The 17,623-nt window shown below is 35.7% G+C and overlaps 1 protein-coding gene across 2 annotated transcripts in view; it reads right to left on the bottom strand.

The window, feature by feature from the left end:
- Nucleotides 1–11,765: 11,765 nt before the first annotated feature.
- Nucleotides 11,766–17,623, bottom strand: part of LOC127648755 (V-type proton ATPase subunit H) — a 75,599-nt gene continuing 69,741 nt past the window's right edge. For both annotated transcript variants that reach the window (XM_052133503.1, XM_052133504.1), the window contains one exon: nt 11,766–13,297. In XM_052133503.1, coding sequence (XP_051989463.1) covers nt 13,231–13,297 — 67 coding nt within the window. In that variant the 3' untranslated portion in view covers nt 11,766–13,230. The remainder of the gene's footprint in view (nt 13,298–17,623) is intronic.

Genomic DNA, 17,623 nt, shown 5'->3' with positions numbered 1-17,623 from the left:
AAGAGCGACCAATCAGGATACTCTCTTTGTCACTTGCTCTCTTGGTCTCTACAAAACACATCTCTGGTCTCTCTCTCTCTCTCTCCCTCTCTCTCTCAAAAAATCGATTTCCGGGATATTCTATATAAATTGCAGGCATCAATATGCGGAAGACTCCAGGAAATTCCGGGAGAGGTGGGATGTCTGTATATCTAATCAGCTAATTGTGTGGCAGCAGTGCATAAAATCATGCAGATACGGGTCAGGAGCTTCAGTTAATGTTCACATGAACCATCAGAATGGGGAATAAATTTGATCTCAGTGATTTGGACCGTGGCATGATTGTTGGTGCCAGATAGGCCGGTGTGAGTATTTCTGTAATTGCTGATTTCCTGGGATTTTCACACATAACAATCTCCGAATTCACTCAAAGTTTACTCCGAATGGTGCCAAAAACAAAAAATATCCAGTGAGCGGCAGTTCTGTGGACAGAAATGTCTTGTTGATGAGAGAGGTCAACGGAGAATGGCCAGACTGGTTAGAACTGACAAAGTTTATGGTAACTCAGATAACCACTTTGTACAAATGTGGTAAGAAGAATAGCATCTCAGAATGCTATTCTGGGATGCGATTTCTTGCTGTTTTGGCGGCATGAGGGGGACCTACACAATATTAGGCAGGTGGTTTTAATGTTGTGGCTGATCTATATATATATATATATATATATATATATATATATATATATATATATATATATATATATATATATATATACGTATAATTAATCTTTTAACACCGTTAACGCGTAATATGTCCCTTTGAATAAACCATAGTTCATGAGATGCGAGTCAATTCGCGAAAACGTCGCTAATTTCACATGTATTGCCGTCGGGAAAACAGATGGTGGGAGACATACTGAGTCCTGCGCCAAGCAATTTTTCGATTTAGCAGTGGAGCATGCCCAGCACATCAGCCTTGCACTGCGAGGTGCGGTGCGAGCGCGAGGCTAAAGTTGCGAGACGCGGTACGAACGCGAAGTGAAAGTGCGAGTCGATCGTCTGCATTCCGCGACTGCTACCGGGTCCTTGAATAACAAGGAACGAGTAAGGGCACCTGGTGGAGTCCTGTTGACCCCCTATGGAGTTGGTGCTACGCAGTCTGCATAATATGCTTATAGGGAGCGGCGGTACTGATTAGCGGCTAACGGAATCCCAGAGCCATATAGAGAGAGAGTTGCGACAACTCCATTGACTCCAATGGAACGTTTTTTTTACAGCAATGGCAGCTCGTGGAGCCTCACAATAGTTCCCAGAAGTAGCAGCAAACACATGCTGCGCCGTAGAGATGCAGCAGAACAAACCGTTTGCGACGCACTTTTAAAATGTGAGACGTTTAAAGAATAATATTATCTTATTCTGTATATTATCAGTACATCTAAATAAAAATAACTTGTAAATTAAAACCTTATAGTTGAGTATTACTCATTAAATTAGGAGATAAGGGATGTTATCGGATAACAGATTAGGCAAGGATTGGAGCTGGATAAAGTTAGTAACGAACACCCTATTAATTGTAAAATCTGTTCTCTTGATTCAGTTTCATCCATCGTTTTAAAAAAAAAGTAATATTGTAATATATTATTACAATTTAAAATAACTGTTTTCTATTTTAATGTATTTTAAAATGTAATTTACTCCTGTGATGCCAAGCTGAATTTTCAGCCTCATTACTTTTGAACGGCAGTTTATATACGAGTATGCTTAAGTTGTTTTAAAGCAGAATATATTGTGTATATGAATAAGTATTGTAAGAATTATACATTAGATATATAATATTTATAATACATAAGTAATTATATTACTATATATAAAATTGTAAGAATTGTAAACAATAAGCTTCATTTCACTAAATTTTACATTTACGTAACTGCTGCTAATAGTTAATAGTTCATTGACCTATTGTGCGGTGCGAGCTGGAAATCACCTGTCACCAGCCTGTCTCTGTACTATCTGAAAAGTCATAAATATGACATTAGTTACCATGAGATTAGTGAAAACAATGAACATGAGGTAACATAAAAAGGCAACAGAAACCCTAGCCTGAAATAAGTTGAGGCAAATAACGGTAGCTGAACACTAATCCTCAAATATTAGCTGATTTGATCTTTAAAAAAAAACATCGCTGTAACAACATACTCATGCTACATACATATGTCGGTGTGTTACATAAATATATAAAATAAATGCATTTATTGACTACTAATTACCAGAAATCGCAGTTCTGTCACTCTACTCTAACAGTTTGAAATGCCCGCCAAAGCACTTCCTGGAACTATCTGAAGTCTACGTGAATCAAATGACGATCAAGCATTTAGAACTTCCGTTGTCGCAACTCTCTCTCTATATGGCTCTGCGGAATCCCTGCTTCTGTCTCCAAGGTTCTGTCACAGCGTCTCTGTTTGATAGTGCACTAGCCAATGCAGAAGTTGGAGACAATGCTGAAACCCTGTAGATAATCTACCCCTTTAATCCTACCGGTTACAATAGTGACCGGGGACTAAAAGGAGATTTTTCATGTATTTTACACATTTGTAAATTGTAAATGACAATGCACACTTTTTTGCATGTCGGTCAAAACTCCATAAAAAGAAGCAAATAAATCCTGTCATAATACAGTTACAACTACCATATTTTGTACATAATTAGATATTTGCGGTGTTCATTTTCTGTTTTTCAACTCCGTTGGTGGGGTAGTTTTTGTGTGGATGACTGAAAAATACATCTGGATGAAACATATTTGGTCCATGTTTATAAAGATATTGCGATTTATCACGATTCAATATTTTAATCGTTTGATAGCCCTAATATATACAGTATCTAACAAAAGTGCACTCACCCTCACATTTTTGTAAATATTTGATTATATCTTTTCATGTGACAATACTGAAGAAATGACACTTTGCTACAATGTAAAGTAGTGAGTGTACAGCTTGTAAAACAGTGTACATTTTCTGTCCCCTCAAAATAGCTCAACACACAGCCTAAACCTCTGGCAACAAAAGTGAGTACACCCCTAAGTGAAAATGTCCAAATTGGGTCCAATTACCCATTTTCCATCCCCGGTTTCATGTGACTCATTAGTGTTACAAGGTCTCAGGTGTGAATGGGAAGCAGGTGTGTTAAATTTGGTGTCATCACTCTCACACTCCCTTATACTGGTCGCTGGAAGTTCAACATGGCACCTCATGGCAAAGAACTCTCTGAGGATCTGAAAAAAAGAATTGTTGCTCTACATAAAGATGGCCTGGGCTATAAGAAGATTCCCAAGACCCTGACACTGAGCTGCAGCATGGTGGCCAAGACCATGCAGCGGTTTAACAGGACAGGTTCCACTCAGAACAGGTCTCGCCATGGTCGACCAAAGAAGTTGAGTGCCTTTTGGCTCTGTGATTTGTGACATGGAAATCAGTCTTAGTCTTTTGGCTCTTTTGCAAAGCCTATGATTATCCTGAATTTGGATGTTTCTAAGATAATCAAGGCTTATTAATTCCCTAATGTCTACATTTAATAAAGAAAACTAGAGAAATTGGTCATGTAAGTCTTATGTCCATAACGCTGTGATGCAATAAATTAAGTTATAAGTTATTGACTGATGCTTCAGAGTTAGATGTAGTTTCAGTACCTGGATGCCATGAAATGACCCTGATCTCAGCAATCAAGAGCTGAATAGGAACTCCTGTTGTTAGTGAAAGGTTCACTGGAGAAGGAGAGGTTGGATAATGTCAAATGGATTCAATCACAGACTGATTGTAACAAAGCAGTACAAATGTGATCCAATATTCAGAGACAGTGCGGTCTAACTGATTGCGTAAATTTGGATCATCTAGACATTATTCACATAAAGTCCTTTGTTACATTTATGATATTATTTTATTAATCTGAATGGTTGCATTTACTGTATAGAGATAATGGCATTACAGATATCTGAAAAGATCAGGGCTTGTTAGCTCTACTCATATTTACTGTATTGTGCTCTTGCTTAGTGTTGTTAATCTAGAATACCTTGATTTTTGGAAGAATTATATGAGAAATGCTAGAATGCTTTCATACTAAAATATCTGACATTCAGCTGAAGATTTTGAAACCTTGGCAAATCTGAGAACTGTCTGAGACACTGTTTGAGATCGAATTACAAATACTCACATTACTGTAATTAAGTAGTGTTTCTCAGGAATTAAACATTTTATACTTTTACTTGAGTTCATTTTAAGTACTGTAACTGTACTTTTACTACTCTATTTTCCCACCGTCTGTGTTCGCTACTTCCCCATCATTACCTAGAGAGAGTCTCGTAACTGTCAAATCACACATTTGAACGGCAGCTGTAGATCTGGCGCCAACTGTGGAGGATGCCTCAAGCACAGTTATACACCCGAAAGGGATTTTCGTAGTGAAAATGGTCAATTGCATGATTGTGTCATGTGAGTTTAACTTGCTCAAGCCAGATATCAGCACTGATCCAGCCTCTAATTTGAAGAAACATATCTAGGTAAATTTCATATTTCTGCTCACTCTGTGTCTATAATGTAGCCTGTAATTTAACTGTCTATCACTGAAATTAGTGGGTTTGATGTGAGAGATTAAGGCAATGTTATCAATAGGGCTGGGAAATAAAATGATGTAGAATGATGAGAGTTTCATTACATCGATTGCTTGATCATGATAGCAAGACAACCACTGGTTGGTTGATCTTGATAAAATATAAAACATTGACTTTTTATTTCCTGATATCTTTAGCTGCACACTGTTTGATTGACAGGTGGCTAATGTTTGAGCTCTATCGCGGGTTCGCATCTAAATTATCAAATACACTTTATAATTCCGCCAATGCCCGTCTTGAAGAGGCATTCATGTAAACGCAGATGGTTTGGTCTAAAGTGAGTATATACAGTGGGACAAAAAGCGTATTTGTATCAAAAAGTTAGACTAGTAACCAAACTGAGCACGGTCTAGAAGGCTATGTCATATAAAGGCTATTAATCAAACAACAATAACAAGGAAACGAGGAAACCACGCACTATTTTTGGCTGAATAACTTAAGTAGCCTTGAAAGTATTAATGTAATCTAATAAAACAGTGATTTTTTTTTTTTTTATAACATTGTTAGTTTTTTAATAATACAGACCCCTGATGTAGAGAGTGTGTTAATTTGTATAATAAATGACCAGGATAGTAAAGATGATAAAATGTTTTATAAATATGCTTTGCCTTTATCAAGTTTTTTATAATGCCTGATAGAAAAGTATCAACCTTGTAGAACAATGTTTCAGAAAATTGTGCATCATGCATTAGAATGAGAACAAAACTATTTCTGGGCTTAAAAGATACAAGAACTAAATTAATGTGGAACATTGTACCTCAAAAAGAGTACAAAGTGCCCCCCCCATGTGCTACTTAAAGAAATAATTCACAAAAAAATGAAATTACTCTCATCATTTACTCACACTCATGCCATCCCAGATGTGTATGACTTTCTTTCTTCAGCAGAACACAAATTAAACAGATTTTTGAAGAAGAATATTTCAGCTTTGTAGGCCCATACAATACGACTGAATGGATGCCAAAATGTTGATGCTCAAAAAAGCACATAAATGCAGCATAAAAGTAATCCATGTGACCCCAGTGGTTAAATCCATCTCTTCAGAAGTGATATGATAGGTGTGGGTGAGAAAAAGATCAATATTTAAGTACATTTTTGCTAGAAATTCTCCTCCATGCCCAGTATATGGCGATATGCATGAAGAATGTGAATCACCAAAAACAAAAGAAGAAGAAAGTTAAAGTGGAGACTGACTGAGCAGGGAGGAGATAATATAGTATAAATGTACTTAAATATTGATCCGTTTCACACCCAACCTATCAGTGTCGGATATAGTCATTTTGCGGAGGGGACGGCAAATGGCGGCATCACAACCCCCCCACCAGACAAGCTACAACTGCTACTGCAACCTATCACATCTCTTCTGAACACATGGATTTAACCACTGGAGTCACGTGGATTAGGCTACTTTTATGCTGACTTATGTGATTTTTGGAGCTTAAACATTTTGGCACCCGTTTCCTTGCATTGATAGTTTGCATGTGTATGTGAGTGCTTATGAATATGTGGAGCCGGTGTTATGCTGACATAGAGACACAAACTGCAAGAGATCCTTGACTCATACACGGAAAACACTATTATGAGCACTGTATGCTCTGTTTGTAGCAAATGACAGCAGGCAGAGCACTTATTCACTTTTTAGTCTGTATTTAAAAAGTCTCGCTACTCATACTCATTCTCATTCTCAAAAACAAAATGGTATTGGAACATCCCTACTGGAAACTTAAGCAAATATATCCATTTTATCTTACTGATGTCTAGGAGAAACAATCTTACCTATGGGTTCTTCAGTGCTACATTTTCGAGAAAGCTCTTGTGATCACACTTAAAATCATTCGTCTGGAAAAAGACAATAGCAACTTGTGGAACAATCTTGTTGAGAGCTGCAGTGTCTTCAGTCAGTGGCCGTCTTCTGTTAGAATGTGACAGGGGAACTCACCCTTAAATTCTGTCTGAGGTGCTCCTGTTTTAATTGTAACCATAGGAACAGCCAATCTGTGACCTATGTCAACAGGAGTGGTGGGGTTCGGTCAATATGGCTATTCGATAATATTCCACTAGTATTACAAAGCTATGTCTCCGACTGACAGCATCAGAAAATGGCTTGCTTGCACTGTTGCCTCTACACAGATTAGAAACAGAGCACTCCAGATGATCATCGACACAAGCTGAAATTATTTTATACAGTTGCTGTCAATTATACGTTTAGTTTTATCCTTGCTAGACAGTTTTGCACAAATATCTCTATTTTCTATATGAATGATGGGGAAAACAGTCAAAGGAAACAAGCCCTTGAAAACTGCACACGTAGCCATGTCTAGCAAAGACACACAGTTCAATGTGACTCCAGGAAAGACTTAAAACCTTTTATGAACAGTTCACAAAGGCAACATTCCTTTAAGAGCCCTTATACAAATTCATCAATGATTTTGGCAAAAGGATGTCTGAGTTGCACTCAGTTTAAGCAGCCACTCACAGTGGCAATTGTCATACAAGTGCTGGCACGCCATACATCTTCATTCCAGTTTAGCTGAAATATAGGACCATAGACATCAGTCAATTCATCCACAACCTAAAAGGAAAAGGCTGAATGACAAGGTTGAATGAGACATCAGATAATGCAACTAACAACCTTGTTCTATGAGGCCTTTGGCATCCAGATTACAACTACAACAACATCACACAAATGTTGATAACATCTAGGCTGTATCTGTCAGGTAGTGGTAATAGGCTTTGAAGGTTATCTCTATCTGGACATCCAAAGCTCACAAGAGTACCTACCTATTTGCTAACTGATAGTGCCACAGTTACAGCTTGTTTCCCATTTAGAGAGAGAGAGAGAAATAAGACAGGGCGACTCATACAAATTACTCAGTGGCTGCATCTGCTCTCCACTGATGCTCTGCTGTCATCCATTGAAAAAGGTTTTGGAGGTTATTAAAAATGGGATGCGACCCGGTATGCTGCAATTGCCAAATGGGTTTATGTTTACACATCACAAGTAATCCACTATTACTCCTTTACTATTTACTTCTCAAAAATTTTAATCAGATTACTTTACTGATAACTTAATACGCATATAATGAATAACTATAATTATTCACAAACATATTTTCACACATACTGGGTTTTTTGTCATAAATTGTAATTTCTCATCATTTCTCATTCGCACACTTATCTGAAATTCTTGACCTAGTAGAACACAGGGTTGCACAGTTTACCGTTACTAATGAAGTTCTGTGATACCAAAAAAATTTAAAGGTAGCCTACAATATCATCTTGTTGCTAATTTTGGTACCATATTAAAGAATGCTGTATTTAGTAAAATTATATGAGATGTGACAAATTTGAGACCATTTGAAAATAAAATATGTCATGCGATCTTTAAACAACAAAAGGTTGTAATTTAATAAAATATTATACAGGAACAAGAGGTGCTGCTCTGCTCATCATCTGCTTCACACACACTCGCACGCACGCACACAAACTCAACACAATTTGTTGTGTAATTTTCATGCAGTGTGGCTTTTAACACTTAAATTAACTTCTCTGGTGCAGCTCGGAGATTTTCAGCTCAAGAGTTGTGACAGAAGTATCCCAGCAATAATGGGAAGCTGATAAGACTAACCCCTAAAAACAGGAAGAACTCAAAACTCTGTCAAAATAAAAGTCTCGTTAAAATGAAAGCTCGATTGAAATGGATGCGTGAAATTGAAGAGAGAAAAATATATCTTCTTTATAAAAATATATATTCAAAACGTAGCAATAATACTAATAATAACAATTATGTAATATTAAATGTAACACTGTATATATATATATATATATATATATATATATATATATATATATATATATACAGTGTTACATTTATATATATATACATATATATATATACAGTGGCATACAAAAGTTTGGGCACCCCTGGCCAAAATTTCTGTTGCTGTGAATAATTAAGTGAGTAGAAGATTAATTGAACTCCAAAAGGCTATGGCTTGTTCACAATCATCGTTTGGAAAGGCCAGGCGATGCAAATTTCAAAGCTTTATACATACTCTGAACTCCTCAAACCCTGTCCCAAAATTAGCAGCCATGGGCTCCTCTAAGCAGCTGCCTAGCACACTGAAAATTTAAATAATTGATGCCCACAAAGCAGAAGGCTATAAAAAGATAGCAAAGCAATTTCAGATAATTGTTTCCTCAGTTCGTAATGTAGTTAAGAAATGTCAGTTAACAGGAATGTTGGAGATTGAGTTGAGGTCTGGAAGACCAAGAACATTTTCAGAGACAACTGCTCATAGGATTGCTAGAAAGGCAAATCAAAACCCCTGTTTGACTGCAAAAGACCTTAAGGAAGATTTAGCAGACTCTGGAGTAGTGGTGCACTGTTCTACTGTGCAGTGACACCTGCACAAATATGACATTCATGGAAGAGGCATGAGAAGAAAAACTTTCCTGCATCCTCACCACAAAATTCAGCATCACAAGTTTGCAAATGAACATCTAAATAAGCCTGATGCATTTCGGAAACAAGTCCTGTGGACTGATGAATTTAAAATATAACTTTTTGGCCACAATGAGCAAAGGTATTTTTGGAGAAAAAAGGGTGCAGAATTTCATGAAAAGAACACCTCTCCAAATGTTAAGGTGAGGATCGATCATACTTTGGGCTTGTGTTGATGCCAGTGGCACAGAGGAACATTTCTCTGGTAGAGGAAAGAATTAATTAAAATAAATGCCAGCAAATTCTTGAAGCAAACATCACACCATCTGTAAAAAAGCTGAAGATGAAAAGAGGATGGCTTCTACAACAGGATAATGATCCAAAACACACCTCAAAATCCACAATGGACGGCCTCAAGAGGCGCAAGCTGAAGGTTTTGCCATGACCCTCACAGTCCCCCGACCTAAACATCGAAAATCTGTGGATAGACCTCAGAAGAGCAGTGTATGCAAGACGGCCCAAGAAGACTTTTGCAAGGAAGAATGGGCGAAAATCCCCCAAACAAGGTCTGGCCACAAAAAGCATTTACAAGCTGTGATACTTGCCAAAGGGGGTGTTAATAAATACTGTCCTTGCAGGGTGCCTAAACTTTTGCTTCGGCCCCTTTTACCTTTTCGTTTTTTTTTTTAAACTGCAAAAGATGGAAATAAAGAAGTAAAATTGCTAAAAAATATTAAAGAAATGTGTCATCTTTAACTTTATGCCTTTTGGAAATCAGGCCACCTTTTGCTATTCGATTAGCTATTCACAGCAACAGAGATTTTGATCAGGGGTGCATTATATGTATATATAAATATTTTGTGCTAAGGTAAATATAGCAGAAAAGATTAAGCACTTTCTACATCAAATAAGTTAAAGCATGAACTTGAAAATATTAAGAACATTCTACATTCAAACATGTAAAAATGAATACTCTAGCTTAAGTAAATATTACTTATAATTGTTAGTTATATTTACACTATCATCATTTATTAATCCTAAAATAGAAAACAGTTTCATATTTATTTGCTAATTTGAGTAAATTTCACAATAAATAAAATAAGTACATTTTACTTAACTGTTTGAAGCTGTTGTTCCCAGCATGCACTGGGCTTGAATAATTAACCCTGTAAAGCCTGACATATGAAATAATTATCAGACAATTCAAATTTTCTGGCATTAAATTGTTTTTAGTTCCATTAGACAAAACTATAAAAAGAGTTTTGCATATTTTTTTGTTTTTATGCATCATGCATGTATTTGAATCATTGGGCTTTTAAGGTCATTAAGGTCAAGGTCATTATGAGATCTTTATAATGACAGAGCAGGCTGCATATATAAAAATACACAGAAATATTAGTTCACACTTTAAATATATCTTATAAAATATATATGTCCAAATTTTCAAAGCTCTTTTTTTGTTGACATGATTGTAATATAATGGTGATTGAGAGATATGCCTCAAAACCCTGTTGTATCTTATTTGACACATGGATAAGCGGGTTTTCAATAAAATAATATTCAAAATTGTAACCAAACACAAGTTACTTATATTCAACAAATATCAGTAACAATATAATCATTTCTGTACATTTACATAATTAAAATAAGCTGTCATTTATTACAACACAAGACTCACTCTTCACGTAAATATGCCGCCATTTATAATAGATCGAAATGAATAGTGAAAGTAACCACTAGGTGGTGCCATAAACATGTGAATCTCACATACCAGTAGGTTATTTGGCCCCTCAGCTTGAACAGAGAGTGAAACAGGAACCGTCAAATGTTGTGTATCATATTTGATAAAAACAGCTTTATAGGGTCAATGAGCATGCATGTTTTTCACATTTATTTACATAGTTTTAATTGTTAAAATTATTGTTACATTTGATAACTTCTTGTTTTGTGCAGTCTTAAGTTTTCTACACAAAATGATAAAAAAGAATCTGTTGATTGTTCCCATCATCATGTTTTGTGCATCTAGTGTTGAGGTCTGCATCCACAGCTTTATATATTGTTTCTATTGCCAGTAGCAGGGTGGTGTTGCTTCAGACACTACATAGCAAGCATTTAGTTTACCTGTGGGAGGCTTCCATATGTCATGTGTTTCATGATTATGTTTGTAAGGTAAATCTGAAATGTTCTACTGAGTTGATTCAAGCAAAATACATATCGTATTTGCAAGGAAAGATAACTGACTTACTAAAATGTTAGTTTTAGTTGTTAATATCAACATTAATATGTCAATATTATGTCACAAAGTTAAAGGTGCAGTATGTAACAATTTTCATGTAATATTAGCCTTTTTTTTTGCCCATGTGTGAACGGCTTGTAACGATCTTCTCTTTATATTTATTTCAGTTATACAGGATCAATTTAAGCAAATCCATTACTTTTTTAGTCAAATTCTTTTTTAATATTAGAATACAATAGACAAACTAATTTGTTTGTGATTGCATAACACCCAAAAGTAGTGTAAGTAGTGTTAGTCCCAGAGTAGGAAATTAACCTTTCAATTAAGGGGCAATATTTTCCCCTTGGATTTGATTTTCAGGGCCATTTTTTCCTAACCAACTAAAAAATGTAAGGCATTATACTTTTATTTCAAATACTTAAATGTAATCATGAATTAACACACATATAAATAAAAAGATTGAGAATTTATTACCTCTTACCCATCACATTCAATCAACATCAACCAATACTGTATAGTATGTACAATAATGTGTATAGATAGGCCTAAACTCAGGGATGCATTTCTTGCCATTAAATTTTGAATTTCAGGGGCATTTTTGTTGTTTATTTCTGACCTGGTTAGTTCCACAGTATGACCCACTATCTACATTCAGTTTGGAGGTCTTCAAGTATCAAAGCAGACTTCAAGACCTGAGGTTCAGTGTCATTACATTACAAGAGACTTTCCTTTAGTTTCAGTGTATGAGGGCAGATAAGTCATTTCAAGAGAACAAAGTTGTTATAAAGGTTAACAAAAGTTATCCCTTAGAGCAACAGTTGAAAAATTACTTATACGTTTGAAACCAGTGGTATGTGGCAATCTTAAAATTATTCGGTCCTTTCACAAGCAAAACATAGCGAAACACAGAAATGAAATAATGACCTGTAGGTGGTTTCATTGCGTATTACACTAAGAGTAATAATGTGATTCAGAGACTTCAGACATTGAAGGATTACTATACAAATCTGATATTTGAGTGAGACTTCAACATCACAGAGAATCAATCCATTTCTATAAACTCCTGGGATGAAGTGCAAATAAATTCAAAAAATGTTTCCCTCTATTCTAAAAACAAGAATTTGAAAGCAAACTGAAAATTATATAAGCACATTTTTGTAGCCGTGTAACATCTGCAATTTTTATCATTCTAAATTTTTATATATTTGCATATTTGAATGTTAACATGGAAACAAAATTGAACACTATTTATTTTCTCTTCAGTGCACACAATTTATTTAAAAGTGTTGTTGTTATCTTTAATCCATATGTAATACCTTTGTTTTAGCAAAATTGTATTCAGGTCTCGCTTCATTCTGGAATGGAATGTCTACCATTTACCACACATTTTTTCCCTCAATGAATATCCTGTCACTCAGAAATACGTTACATTACAAAATTAACATAGGTTGTGAATGGGGATTCACATATTAAAGCTTTTAAAAGAACATTTATTAACATTATGTTGTAGTGGTTTCTTTTGCAGTAAAACAATGTAATAGAAAATGCAGCCTTATAACTCAAGAAAAAAAAAATCTATTAAAATTTGAATTAAAGCAAGAGATATACTTCTTGCATCAGACTATTTATTGGAATGCATACTCATTGCTTTGCACTTAAGACATAAATAACATTTCTTGTTTCTCTGGGAACTATTTAGATTACTTAATGTGATTTTGTTACATCAACACACAACTTTACACAATGAGAAAAAGAACAACAAAAATAGATCAATTATAATGTCACGGTACAATACATCAACTCTCTCAATGTTCTTTGTTTGACATATTCATTATATAGCACAAATTTACAATCACACAAAAGACACTGGATCAAACACAAAGACTCAATCACACTTAAGCAAAGGAGCAGTTCAGCTTCGGGCAGCAACAGCAGGAGTCGACTGTTCAGTGGACTGCAACTGCTTCCCCAGGTACTCCCTAAAAAAACACACACACACACACACACACACACACACAAGAACGATTATGCCTGTTTATCCATTTTCCCACACCTCCATCTGAGCCTTTTTCAGCTAAGATTCATTAACTATATTAAATTCAAGTTGACATCCTGAGTAATCTTCGCAAGGTTCGATTCCATCCTCTTTGAATACTGAAAAAGACATTTCACAGAGAAGTTAAATCTGACATCTACAACTTCTCAACTGTCAGCAGATGTTATTGCGGTCACAGAAATCCTTTCCAAAGAGTAAGTGCCCATCATCTTGAAGCAGAGCCAAAGCAGATAGTGTTTCCTGTCTTTGTGTCAAACCTTATTAACAGTTTCTTCTTAACTGTGACCTTTTTTTTTAATAAGTGGTGTGCTTTACTTGCAGCTTTGGCAGCTTTAGACTAAGATTTCACAGCTTTTGAATGAGTGAACAATTTAGAGAGGACACACAATGGATCATATCTTCCTCTTACTGCCAAATTACTGAATTAGCACACACCTGCCACTCATTAATTGTCATATTTGGGAGATAAAATGGCTCATCAAATAACAACTGGGCTAGAATCTCCAGGCTTCAGTATATTAACTGACATTTACATGGAAACAAAGCAGATAAATAGCACATTGAGAGAAAGGGAGACAGAGAATCACCCAGATACTGCATCAAAATGGCTGCAGGAAAAAGAGAAATAACATCATAAAATATAAGGATCAGTAACAGTTTGACTTCAACTTTGTGAATTAGATGAGCTAATATGTTTACAACTAGCCTGAACAAAAAAGGATATGCATGCCATTTAGTGTTTTCTATGTAGATAGAGTACTAAGATATTGTAGAGTCAAGTGCCCAAAATGTAATTTCCCCAATGATAATTCGGTCCTCAGTTTATGCACCATAAACTCATTGTATAAAGACTTCATCTTTCAACATGATGCGTGGTGACGCGATGGATTCAATATACCTGCAAACAGCTTACAGTTGAAGTCGGAAGTTTACATACACCTTAGCCAAATGCATTTAAACTCAGTTTTTCACAGTTCCTGGCATTAAATCGTAGACAACTCTGCCTGTCTTAGATCAGTTAGGATCACTACTTTACTTTAAGAATGTGAAATGTCAGGATAATAGTAGAGAAAATTTATTATTTCAGCTTGTATTTCTTTCATCACATTCCCAGTGGGTCAGAAGTTTACATACGCTTTCTTAGTATTTGGTAGCATTGCTTTAAATTATTTAACTTGTGTCAAATGTTTTGAGCAGCCTTCCACAAGCTTCTCACAATAAATTTCTGGAATTTTGGCCCATTCCTCCAGACAGAACTGGTGTCAGGTTTGTAGGCAGCCTTTCAGGTTATGTCGATATAGGACTCGTTTTACTGTGGATATAGATACTTGTCTACATGTTTCCTCCAGCATCTTCATAAGGTCCTTTGCTGTTGTTCTGGGATTGATTAGCACTTTTCACTTTTACTGAGCGATATGATGGCTGCGTGGTCCCATGGCATTTATACTTGCGTACTGTTGTTTGTACAGATGAACATGATACCTTCGGGCATTTGGAAATTGGTTCCAAAGATTAACCAGACTTGTGGAGGTCCACAATTATTTTTCTGAGGTCTTGGCTGATTTCTTTTGATTTTCCCATGATGTCAAGCAAAGAGGCACAGAGTTTGAAGGAAGGCCATAAAATACATCCACAGGTACACCTCAAAATCAGTACACCTCCTATCAGAACCTAATTTGCTAATTGCCTAAAGGCTTGACATAATTTTCTGGAATTTTCCAAGCTGCTTAAAGGCACAGTTAACTTAGTGTATGTAAACTTCTGACCCACTTGAATTGTGATTTAGTCAATTAAAAGTGAAACAGTCTGTCTGTAAACAATTGTTGGAAAAATTACTTGTGTCATGTACAAAGTATATGTCCTAAACGACATGCCAAAACTATAGTTTGCTAATATCAAATCTGCGGAGAGCTTAAAAATGAGTTTAGATGACTTATACCTATGTGCAAGTAAACTTCTAACTTCAACTATATATATACACACACATAATATCATTGCCAGCCACAGGACCTTATCTGTGAAGCATGGTTAATTGAGATTAATTGCACTGCTGTGTGCTAATTTCAGTAAAGCCTCAACAAACAGAAATATTAGTGTGATTATCTGAGCCTGAAAGTTCAGAAATATTACTAAAAGGCCTATGGGAAAAGTAATCTTGCAGAAAGGCCATACTTTAAGCCAAAATGGACCATCATCTTAACGATGAATGTAAAACAAATTATAATTTAAAAGCTTGCAGATGGCAGTCTAAAATCAATATGCAGAAAAGCACATTAACCAATCTCCCAAATATATCTGATAAAGGATTTTCATTATACTGAAATAAATTTTCATTTCTGCTTATAAAAGCATTTCTTTAAGGTATCATTTACATTTTTGCTTTTACTAAAATATATACAGTAGGGATGTGCATGAGTAGTCGAATACTCGAGTATTCGTTCTGCAATAATTATTAGAATTTCGCAATGTTTTGCTTTGCTGGCCATATATACAGTGAGATGCATGTTAAATCCTGAACACACAAACTAAAACCGCCAGTTATAACAGAATGCACTGGGTGGCATTGTTGAGTGTGGACACAAGTTGATCACATTTGATGAGCAAACCGTTCTGTCAGCAAGTTTAGATGGACACCAAAAAAACGGGTTATTGTGAGAATGTGGCTTACTGCGAGAAATCTGGGTTCCTGTTTAAATGTACTGGATAAGTGGTGTACGCTTTATTCCTGTATATGTGCAGCTTGTCAGAAAGCAGCATCCCCGTACCAACCTAATCCCCGCAACTCTTCTTTAAACAACAAACATGGCATCCAAGAAAGACTTGGCTAGCTGAGGTAAGGGACATTCCATCATTTAACCTGGTGTGTATAAATTAGTATAGTACACTGAGCATCTGGACAAGCTTGTTTTTCTCAACAAAAACATGATACAATATAAACATAACTTTTATGTCAAGTGTTCATATTCATCCTGTACGTTAACTGCGCCAGTCTACTTAATTAGCAGTTTCTTTTTCTTCGCATTGTGTGAGTTTAAATGCTTTCATTCTATACCTTTTTGTTTTCACGCATTGCTTGTTCAAATAAAAAAACAAAAAACACAGGACATAAAATAAGCTTTTTTTTGGATATAATTAGAAGCTTGTTATGTTTTTAATGACTGAAACCTTTATGAACTTATAAATCTTTCTCATTAATTACCTTCATTTAAATAATAGAATATTCGAATATTCGTTTTTTTTATGAGCTTAAATATTCGAATACCAAATAATTGATGAATAACCATCCCTAATATACAGCAACTCTTTTGAATTGAACAGTATAAATTCAAATGTAGCCAAAAAATAAAAAACAAATGCACCAAATTATCACACAACATAAAAGAGGCTAAGGGTAGAAACATACTTAATGCAATTATGCTACGCAGATGCGAGTGGTCCGGTTGTACATTGCTGGCATTACTGTGGTGATAAAAACACCTCAGTATTCAAGAAGGCGATAGAGATACCATAAAAAGTTTGTGCCATAAAAATGAATGTGTTAAAATTCCAGGTAAGTAGCTGTAAATATATTGATGTTCTTGCTCCGCCATGACAGTAGTAGACTTCAAAGATAAAATTCACTGTAGAAGTGGACATTTCACACTAATGTTCGCTATAGCAACCCTTGTAGCAGGGGCAGATCTACTGCGGGTGGCAAACGCCACCCTAAGAAAAAGCATTGCCACCCCATTATGAGTATTCAAATGTATAAAATATTGTGTTTGTTTGTCTTTTAGTTGAATGTTGATGAATGGTTGTGAACAAGAATGAGCTAGTATGATTGTTTGTGTGTTTGCACACATAGGAGACCAAACAATGTGGCAGTCTGTTGTGTGAAAAGTGAGAATGTGAGTGCATTTAATTTTATCACCGGTCTCCTCATTGGTGTTATTTTGTCATAAACCATACATCATCATATGGTCTCTGTTTAAACACACACAAAAAAAAAATCTTAAGTAAAATTTTGTAAGACGTTGACATTGTGTAGGGGTGTCAAACAGCCTCAACTCTCAACGGAGACACAAATGACTACACAGACTTATCGTGTGATTGATTACAGCGGCAGTCAATCATGTGAAAGTATATCAGTGGCCAATTGCGTGATAGGTTAAAGAAGCGGCCAATGGTGTGATGGGTTACAGCAGCAGTCACTCGTGTACTTGCTGCTGCAGCACATGGGCAGTTTTTGGGTACTTGCGGGCTTAGGATT

This window comes from Xyrauchen texanus, chromosome 9 (assembly GCF_025860055.1).
Source record: "Xyrauchen texanus isolate HMW12.3.18 chromosome 9, RBS_HiC_50CHRs, whole genome shotgun sequence".
Lineage (NCBI taxonomy): Eukaryota > Metazoa > Chordata > Actinopteri > Cypriniformes > Catostomidae > Xyrauchen > Xyrauchen texanus.
This window is presented reverse-complemented; position numbering and strand designations above follow the sequence as displayed.